Source organism: Paralichthys olivaceus, chromosome 19, assembly GCF_024713975.1.
Source record: "Paralichthys olivaceus isolate ysfri-2021 chromosome 19, ASM2471397v2, whole genome shotgun sequence".
Lineage (NCBI taxonomy): Eukaryota > Metazoa > Chordata > Actinopteri > Pleuronectiformes > Paralichthyidae > Paralichthys > Paralichthys olivaceus.
In genome coordinates this window covers 9,879,094-9,889,193 of record NC_091111.1, presented here as the reverse complement: position 1 = coordinate 9,889,193, position 10,100 = coordinate 9,879,094, and the positions used below count along the sequence as shown (strand labels likewise).

General features: G+C 41.3%; 1 protein-coding gene across 4 annotated transcripts; it reads left to right on the top strand.

Moving 5' to 3' along the window:
• The first annotated feature begins 570 nt into the window (after positions 1–570).
• Positions 571–8,323, top strand: gpatch2 (G patch domain containing 2). 4 transcript variants are annotated; one of them, XM_020109443.2, is made up of 10 exons: positions 571–755; positions 1,717–1,960; positions 2,704–3,239; positions 3,892–3,956; positions 4,158–4,355; positions 4,998–5,118; positions 5,525–5,564; positions 5,657–5,721; positions 5,935–6,023; positions 7,011–8,323. In XM_020109443.2, the coding sequence occupies exons 1-10, from the start codon at positions 706–708 to the stop codon at positions 7,178–7,180; spliced, it is 1,578 nt and encodes a 525-aa protein (XP_019965002.2). In that variant the 5' UTR covers positions 571–705; the 3' UTR covers positions 7,181–8,323. The 4 variants fall into 4 exon arrangements, with proteins under 4 accessions (XP_019965002.2, XP_019964994.2, XP_069370922.1 ...); XM_020109435.2 differs by having other exon boundaries at positions 2,704–3,242; XM_069514821.1 differs by lacking the exon at positions 571–755 and adding an exon at positions 822–1,189.
• The last annotated feature ends 1,777 nt before the right edge of the window (positions 8,324–10,100 follow it).

The window sequence follows — 10,100 nt, the reverse complement described above, 5'->3', positions numbered from 1 at the left end:
AAGATGCCTTCACTTGCTGTGTTAAAAAAAGTCTCCTACAAATAAATAGGTATAGTATAGTACAGCATTGTCAAGCTTCATGTACCTTTAGTTTTTATTTAAAACTAAATTTGGATAAAAACAAATTGCACCATCTTTGTCATTACCTATAGAAATAAGTGGTCTGTTTTCATGAATTATAATAATAATAATAATCCTAAAGATCACAACAATCATTATAATAATAACACCTAGTTCTAAATGACATATCTTATTATTATTCTATTTTATCACTGCGGTCCTTGTGGCTAATTTACTTAAAGGTTTGATCTGATTTAATTGACTGTGTGTCAGTGTGTCTATATGTCCACACTGCTACATACAAACAACTTGCTCAGGTTAATTCAAGGTTTGATCTAGCTTTAATTAATGTTTGTCTATGGACTGATCACACATGTACACACTCACCAGTTGTTGTTTTTAATGTAGTGACAAATGCATGTAGAATACAAATACATTATAATCACTGGACGATGTGCTAAAGCCAGTTGTACTTTTTCTCTGCGGCCCCTAAAGGCAGCACGGTGCCTTCACGGTGTCCTCCTCCTGTCGCGTATTGATCCGTGCAGCCGCTGATCGAGAGCATTTGTGTCAGGATGTGTTCGGCGGTGTGTCGCTGTCTGTCCGTTGTTTCTGGCTAAAGGTTCCCGGCACTTGGAGGCTTTAATGTTCCGAGCAGCTCATTTAAAAACCATCGGCAAAGCGGGAACCGGCTGGTAGGTGGTCTTCGAAAATCACTGAGACGTAACATATTGTTAACGTCCACTCCGGCGAACCAACCGGCTGGAGAGGGAGCTAGCCGCGTTAGCTGGCTACAAGCTAGGCTACAAGCTAGGTCACAAGCTAGGCTACAAGCTAGGCTACTCTGGAAGCGTTTCTTCTTGGTTGTTTGGGCGACAGTCGTTAACACTTCCAGACAATAACCCAGCGACTGTTTTTTCTCAGCGATGATTTATTAGCTTTCGATATTTCACAGCTGGACGTCTGCCGTGGTGGACACAGCTAGCGAGCGAGCGAGAAAGCGTTAGCCTGAAATGCTAACAACAACCATAACCGCTAATTCAAGAAAGAGTCTCGCTAATTGTTTCAATGGCTGTTCAGCTTGCGTACGTCGTCCCTGTCGATAATTGATTTTGGTGGATTTATTAACGTAAGTATTAAGGAGTGACCTCGTCGTGCGAGGATCCAGTGAAGAGATGATCTCTGTGTTTTGTGTGAACAAATAATCACAGGGCTAATGTGAGTTTTTAAGATAGCTTCGTCCATCTTAAGCTGTTAAATTCTGATGGCTAGCTCTGCAGCTTAAGTTGATGTCACGCTTCTTTCTCCGATGGCAAATCAGTTTCACTTGAAAAATGTCAACACTTTTTTTTTACAGCGAACGGAGCAAACAATCTCAGCAACTGTCTTACACAAATTATATCAGGATAATATATCTCTACGTATATCTGCTCCTGAGTGGAGATCAGTCAAGGTGCATAAATAAGTGAAAAATATAATATAGAAAAATGATTTATATATATTTGCTATATTGCTCTTGATAAAGATTCTATTGTGATAATTATTTGTATTGTTATATTGTGCAGTCGTACTTCTAAATGATTTGCTTAATAAAACAAAAGTCTTACATTTTCATACTTACACTAAACTGTGCTCCTCTATTTCCTCCACCTTCAGGCACTTTCACCGGACGATGGACGAGCTGGTCCATGACCTGGTGTCAGCACTGGAGGAGAGCTCAGAGCAGGCAGCGCGTGGTGGGTTTGGGGACGGAGGGGACCATGCTCTGGCAGTGGGCTGCCTGCTCAAGAGGCAGGCTCGGAAGCGAAGGGGCAGGAAGCGGCGCTCTGACAACCCGCACCCGCCCTGGGAGACGGGCCACCTCAGCGAGGGCTCAGAGTCCAGTGTGGAAGAACATAAGGTGAGGTGGGGTGAGTGGATGGAGGGCAATGATTCATCCCTTGTTAAGACCCTGTGTCAACAAATTGACTGAAGGGACTTTAAGCAAAACACGACAGTCTTAAGACAGACTTACAGGTTGCCTCACCCTGCTCTTTAGAGAAGGACAAGTAAAGAAAACGTACAACAGGAGGGACAACATTGGTGTTGGTCTCTCTAGTGCTCTTGACAAAACCTAATTTAGTGATTGAGTTAAATACATAGATAAATAGAGATTAGTTTCTCCCTCTGTTTCTTTGTTTCCCTAATAATCAGACTGAAACTAATTTTGTGTCCCAATTAAGTTTCTTAAAACTTGAATCTAAAGTTCTGTAACTGACAGATCTAGTCTGTGATTCAGGTTTTTTTTTTTTAATTACTTTCACAATTTGCTCACTTTGGCTGAATGGATATCTCAATCTGAGGAGTTAAACCTTAATCCGGTCAAGGTCTAATCCTTTGGTAACTCTAGATAACTGTTCACCACACAAATTACTTCTTGGTTATGATTGTTTGTTGTTTTATGGGAATTAAGAATATCCATATATATATTAACATAATCCAATTTTTTGTTGATATAAATTTCCTCCCATCTAAATGTTTTGCTATTGCATTAATTTAGCCTCAGTCTGCTGTTGTTTATCCAAAGTGACTTCTTTTTTCAAGTAATCTTAATTTAGCGCCAGCATCACAGTCTATTATTTACCACGTGAACATTTGTTGCAGGACTACCGTGCCAGTACAGGAGGCGTTTCTGCTGCCAACAGCCATGCCCGGGACAACAGTGACTCAGATGAACAGCTCGGCCCCAAACGGCGTACACCACTAACTGCCGACAGCGGGCGAAGCAAGCGGCCACTTTGGCCGGATGACCTGGGTGTCCTGGGGTCTGCAGAGGGAACTCGCAGCCTCAGGCGACGACGTAAGGTCAAACGTATGGCTGTAGACCCACCTGTAGAACCAGAACCTTCCTCATCCACCATGCTCGGGCCTCCACCTGTCCCCAAAGCCCGTGTTGGTGGAAGGCCACATAGACTGGTTATGAACGAGGACAGGGCTGCCATGGAGTTGGGTGGTGGTGGTCTGGGAGGGAAGAACAGGGTGAAGAAGAGGAAACTGACCACACACAGGCTGGGAATGGAGGCCACAGATGAAGGGGTGGTGGTGGAAAGTGAGGACGCCATCTCTTCTCCGATGGAAGGATCCAAAGACAAAATGGAGTTGGAGGAGCAAAAGGGCTCGGATGAGGACATGAGTGACAGGTGGTTAGTGTTTTCACTTTTGATTCCTTTTTATGCCTTGTGCTGCAAGACATTTGATCTGTGCGCTGAATGTACGTGTGTGTACGTGTGTGTGTGTGTGTGTGTGTGTGTGTGTGTGTGTGTGTGTGTGTGTGTGTGTGTGTGTGTGTGTGTGTGTGTGTGTGTGTGTGTGTGTGTGTGTGTGTGTGTGTGTGTGTGTGTGTGTGTGTGAGAGAGAGAGAGAGAGAGAGAGTCTGTAGGTTGTTTGCGAGCTAGGACTTGTTCTGACAGAAATATACTGCACCAACTATCAGAAACGAGCTGGAGTAGAATTTCAGGTTACTGTTATCACCCTGTGTACTTGTTCTTTGATCAGAAAGTTCCTGGAGTAAAAAACTTTAGAAAAAACAGACTTGTTTTTCAGACCATCTTCCTTTTTCCTTTGGAGAACATATAAATCTGAGAATGTTGACTACAAAATTCTGCAGAAAACATATTTATAATGTGTCAAAAAAAATTATATTGACAGTAAAACTCATAGGTCGTATCCAGGATTTCTAGCCCAGTGTGCATGAGCTTTCTGTTTTATCTTCCAATAGAAAGTTTGTCTTCCTGTATTCAATGTCTTCAGTTATGTATTTTTTTATTCCTATTTCTGCCTTTTCCTTTACAGTGAAACCAGCAGTGTCAGTAACAGCAGTGACGGTGGCCTCTACACCAATGATGAAGGAAGACAAGGTAAAACGTACTGAGTTTTTAAGAAATTATCGGTTGAACTGAAACACCCAATTGTATTTGTTCGGTATAGATCGCATTGTTATATATAGAAAGGGGCACTTGTTATTGGCTTGAGTTCAGCCTGAAAGTGAATTTCAACAGAACTAAAATGCATGTGAATTAGTGCTCATGAACCAGGGGTCTCTATCCTTCCTCTTCCAGCTGACGACGAGCAGAGCGACTGGTTCTACGAGGGTGAGCCGGGCTCTGGTCCAGGGCCCGGAGGTGCGTGCGGGATAGCGGGAGTGGTTCCCTGGTGGGAGAGGGAGACAGGGTCAGAGGAGCTGGACCTAGCTGACCCAGTCTTCAACAGCATCCTCACAGGATCCTTCCCACTCATGAGCTCTGGAGCACAGAGAGGTACAGAGGAAGCTCATCTTTAAAGCTGCGGTATTATATCTATATGGTTCACATTTACAGTATATTCATGAGGGTTGAAACACACTCGCATACATTTTACAGTGTTATTGCAGTCTCACTCATGACCAGTGGGGGGCAAACACATCACACAGAATAATCAGGATTTAGGCAATAAAATGTTGCTTTGTAGTAACTATAGAAAGAAAACTCCTCTACCTGTGTTGGTGTTAACATGCAGAATCAAAGAGAAGCAATACTGGACAATTTTTCTTCATATTAAAAATAGAAAGTGGTCACGACATTTGAATTCTATTTATTAATGCTCGTGATCAAGGTTATACACATAAACATGCAATTCCTCCCCAGTCTTTGGAATATGCAATACAGTATCTTCACCAGCCACTTTACTGTGTAGCTAAAGTAATAAAACAAAGTGGGATTTTTGTCTCCCATTAATTAAACCTGATTATAACTCTGACGAATATCCCACTGGCCCCTCCCTATGTTGTAACACATCTACTTTAATGGGACATGATGAGTTGTCCTTATAGTGCTTCAGTGTTCAAACAAAACAAATTATTTCATTAATTATGCACTAGAACATGACTTTTGTTCCCAATGACCCTGTGCTATGTTTGTCAGGTTTCCAGGCCAGACTGAGCCGTCTCCATGGAAACCAGCAGGCGTCTGAGGCGGGGCTGCAGGGCAGCTCCGGCCAAGGCTTCAACGACAGACTGGGAAGACAAAGCCAGGACTCCCATGAGTGAGTTTCTGTCTTTTTCTAAGTTGTTGCTCTGACTTTTCTGTTTATATTCTTGTTCATACTGTTAATGTTTGTTCTTTTATCTGCTCTAAAATGGTTGAGACTGAAAAAGACAGGTGCCACAGTTTTTTGTTCTAAAATCAACTCTGCCATACTAATACTAAAATGTAGTTTGCAGACCAGGCGAAATCAAACAAAATATTTGTTTCTTTCTTACAGATGAAGACTGGACAGTTTGTCAATAGTAGTTATTGTGCCTCCTCTGCCTTTGAAATTAAAGTGTTGTTGAGAGCGACCAGATTGTATTGAGTTGAATTAAATGTAATTTCTTTTCTTTTGCACTTTACCTTACCAGTAGTACCAGAGTTAATTAAAGCCATCAATTACGTTCTTTTGTCTTCAACAGGCCTTGGTTTAGCTCAAGCTCGAGGAGAGAACACGGACAGGTGAGTCATGTTGTTTACTTCAATTTATTCAATTTCAAATTTCAAGAATGAACTCTAGTTTTTACTCTTCCCTCTTTCGCCTCCACTTTCAGTTGCACTGGGACCCGCGGACAGACAGGGGGCATCGGAGGAGCTGCTCAGTAAAAACAGCCAGCAGGTATAACCACATTTAAATTAAAACACAGATGATTTATGACCAGATTAATTTCCTTTCATTGCCGTATTTGTCTCTGCCGCAGTCTCATCGACATAACTCCCTACATGTTTTCCTATTGTTTGATGGTCTTTTTCAGTCAAATTGTACACACTAGTGTTTTTTGAGATCAGAATAATGCCGCCATATTTTTCTCTTGCCTGGCGGCTTTTGCAGACAGACCAGTGGGCACCTGGGCTCTCTATGTACAGGGGATGTCAAGCGGAGGCGAAAAGCAGCCCCCCTTGGTTCCACTGCCCCCCCAGGTATTGGACGCACACCTAGCTACACCTCGCATGCCATCTGGCACTTATTACCAACTGCCCCCTTTTTTTTTTTGGCTCCCATTTTCGTTCTTGTTGATAAAGCTCAGTATGTTTGCCAGCCTGCTTTTCTCCTCGCCGGCTGTCTCACACATACGCTGATGCAAACACAGGGGACTGGGAGAAGAAGTGAGGTTTTCAGTTGACATTTTTAAAAGGGTTAATTAAGAGAATCTTTATATTGTTTCCTCTCTATCTTCCTCTCTTTCATTTTTGAACCCAGCTTAACTCCAAACCCCGTTTGCTTCTACACTTTGTTGGACAAGAGTCTGCTGGCTACAACATGTTGTCAGAGCCGAGATACTGGATTAGCTCTTAGCCAGTAACACTTTTGTATCAGCACCCCATCCCCCAAACCACTCTCCAGGGTGGGTTGATGCTCCTGGAGAAGGAAGGTGGAGGCAGCAAGGCCAAAGTCACATTATAAGATATCTTAACTTACAATGTGACACCAGAGTTATACACACAAGCTTCTCAACAATCACGTATGTTTGAGTTCAGGTGTAAGCTCCCATTTTCTGCCTAATCCCTGACCCTACACTACCATTGGAAAATGAGATCCTTGAGTTAAACACCTAAAAGCAATTACTAGATTTTTTCAGATTTGCTGTTTTGTCGGACTGACGAGCTAAAGATATTCACTTAACTCTCTCTTATAAGACAAAGAAAAGAAAATAACTATCACAACTGAGAAGCTGGAACTCTTGAATTGTTTTTACAATTTTCTGTAAAACAAACAAATTAAAAATTGCTAACTTTTAAAAATAGTTGCAGATAAATTTAGTAAATTGTTTAAATGTTAACTTAACATTTGCATATTTATGATATAATGCTATTAATTGTTCTTAATTGTAAAATTGATCACAATTACATCAATCAAAGATGTGTGTGAGTCTCCGTCTTTTTCTCACCTGTCACCTCTACTTTCAGGAGTGGTCGGAGAGAATGCTCCTCCCCTCCCAGACTCCAACATGGGGAACCGCATGTTGCAGAGCATGGGCTGGAGCCCGGGGATGGGGCTGGGTCCAGCAGGAAGGGGCATCACAGAGCCCATCAGGGCCACACAGAGACCCAAAGGAGCAGGTCTAGGTTTCAACTGAACATCCGGTGTCTGGATGCTGAACCTGAAGGAGACTGGGACGAGACGTTCCAAGAGCCACAAGTAGAGACAGAGATGAACTGCTGCTCAGGCTGATGAACATTTAAAAAAAAGAGGTCCAGAATAATCCAGATGTGAGTCAGAAGAGCAGGAGTGAGGCTTGTCCAAGAAACAGTCTGAGCTGAAAGAGAAACTTTCCCATATTGGGGAAACTGCAAGAAGCGTGTGAACGTGAAAGACTGCAGCTGAGCTGGAGAAAAAACTTCTTGCAAACACATCCTGTCAAGAAAACTCTACGTAGGAAGAAATAAATGACGTTGATGCCTCATTGTTGGTGTGTTAAGCTGGCACACTGCCTCCGCCCTGTTACCTCAGACGCCAGCGTTACAGGCCTCAGACTCGGGGTGTTGTTCACCATTGACAGAGAGCAGCTGTGGTGATAGAGCTGTCTGTTTTCTGTCAGTGGTATCAGTTAGTGAAAATGGCTCTTTCCATATATTCTGGGAGAATTTTGGAATCAGACTGTTTGAGAAGGTCATACCTCGAGATTTAGGCTGCTTTTATTGTGATGAAGTTAGGCTACACTGTATGGATGTGTGTTTCCCTGTCAATTTTATAGTTCATTTAATGGAGGTCATCAGATTTTTTTTAACTATCCCCAAAACAAGAAAAGATATAAATCAAAAACACAGTTCTCTGTAAGCATGTGCAGCTGTTTCTGCTGCAGGTTTCTGCTGATGTGTATAAGGAAATCATATCTGGGGTTGAGGGGGAATGTCCTGACTGTTGTACTGAGCCTGCAGTATTATCCTACCACGGCCATACTCAGTGACGTTACACATACTGTTCATCAAAATGGTTGTATAACAATCAGGTTAAGAATCTCAATGTTTCTATCAGAGATTGAATAAACATAGCTTATTGCAGTTTCTGCAGAATTTGACAAAATGGCATATTGAATGACACATTGAAGGACCCTACATAACCACGGTTCATAGGTGTTTTACTTGTTTTGCTTGATTATTATACCTTTTGTCAGGACTGTGGATGAGTGCAAAATGTAGTTTTCATTAATCAGATGGAAATTAAAATAACTGTGGATTCGAAGGACCTAAATATGATTAAAGCAATAGAGGAAGCACGATTTGAGTTATCTTTTTTTATGTCTTTTGTCAGCAACAGAACGTCTTTCCGTGTTGTATGTCTCCTTCTCATGAACATGATACCAAGAACACAACACAACAGTGTGTTTATTCAAAATTGGTAAAAAAGAAGGTTTCAGATTTTAATGAAGGTTAAGGTCGCTGTGACCTTGCAAAACAGTTTTCCCTTGTCTCTTTGATTTCAAAGGAACTTCGACAGGGAGTCCTTTCAAATTAATTACAAAGTAATTTGGACTCAAGAATGAACCGACTAAAGTTAGGTCGTCAGAGGTCAAGGTTGCCTGAGTTTAGTTTGCATATTGGCTTGCCATCATTAAATGTTCTGAATAGTGATGTGAAATAGATTCAAGCCGAGCTGAGACATTGATTTCCAGAAAAATAGTGAAATATAAGTGAGAAATTATACAGGAAATTGCACTGAAGCAGTATTCTTTTCTTCTATTCATGTTGGCTTTTAAACCTGGAAACTGCATAAACATTTTGGTTTTAATTGTCCTCTGTGGCTAATCCTGTTATTTTGGATCATGGTCAATGACTCATTTGATAATTTGTTTTACCGAGATCGTATTTCTGTCCCCAGCACATTTCAGTTTGGTTAGTATGTTGGTTACAAGTGTCCAGACTCCATCACTGATCTGAGTAAATATGTTGATTTTCTCATCTTCTTTTCACAGCAGACACGTTGACTTGTCATATAGGACAACCTGACTTAATAACAATAATGGTGGCTCAGGTCTTTCAGTAATCGCCACCTACAACAACACCACAATCTGTACGAGGACGTGAGCGTGATGAAATAAATACAGCCATGAAATAGATCTGTAGCCAAATGAGTAGCAGTGAGTTGAGTAGATTTTTGCCCTGGGTTTTGTCTCTCAGGCTACAAGGTCATACAGCCTTAATAGAGGAAGTTATTAGATATGGGTTATTGACTACTGAGGATTAAATAATAGTTTAATGTTCTTAGTGACAAAGATGGAAATACAGCACAATCAGGTTTACATTAAGAAAAAAATAATTTCATGTTTTTATTTCTCGAATGTTTTGGATAAGGAAATGACTTAAATTTACCATCTCTGTTTATTAGAATGAAATCAATATTACCTTAAACCTTTTGGATTCTTTAAATATCCAAAATTTATATTTTTCATCAAAATACTTATACAGCGTTATATTCTACAGCTGAAAAATAAGCTGTTAGGACTGTTCCTGAATAACCATAGACAAATCTTTCCCTTCTTTGTTATTTACCAATATTTTAACAATATCAAATACGGTCATATGCTGCAATTTTCATTGAGTTAAATGTCAGGAACTCACTCTGGTTTGCTATTGGTCGATCATAATTTCCTGTCAGTCTGATTTTTCACTCTGAAACAAAATACTGTAAAATGAACCTGTTGAAGTACATTTTCATGTTCAGTGTGAATGAAGCTGGTTTCATTTCCAGCCTCCTGTTCACCTGACACCCATCCATTAAACCAACGACAAACCAGGAGAACTCTGGTCTGGGTGCTTCTGGGACACCACACACACACACACACACTCACACTCACACTCGTGTCTGTCTTAAAGAAAAGCTTTTAGCCACAACTGTTCATAAGAACATGCCCTTTAAACAACTCCGTCAACACATGCATCACATCCATGTGCTGACTCAACAACACTGAAATATGTTGCTCTCTCTCTCTCCCTCTCTCTCTCTACCTCCCCCTCCCTCCCCTTTATTCTCCCTATTTCTCCCATCCTTGCAAGGCT

What these genes read in the sequence shown, in the direction of transcription:
- gpatch2 (XM_020109435.2), top strand. Translation starts at nt 706, where the DNA reads ATGTTCCGAGCAGCTCATTTAAAAACCATCGGCAAAGCGGGAACCGGC. An exon ending in GAGCTCTGGAGCACAGAGAG is followed by an intron (nt 4,356 to 4,997) that starts GTACAGAGGAAG and finishes TATGTTTGTCAG; the next exon opens with GTTTCCAGGCCAGACTGAGC. An exon ending in TGGTTCCACTGCCCCCCCAG is followed by an intron (nt 6,024 to 7,010) that starts GTATTGGACGCA and finishes CTCTACTTTCAG; the next exon opens with GAGTGGTCGGAGAGAATGCT.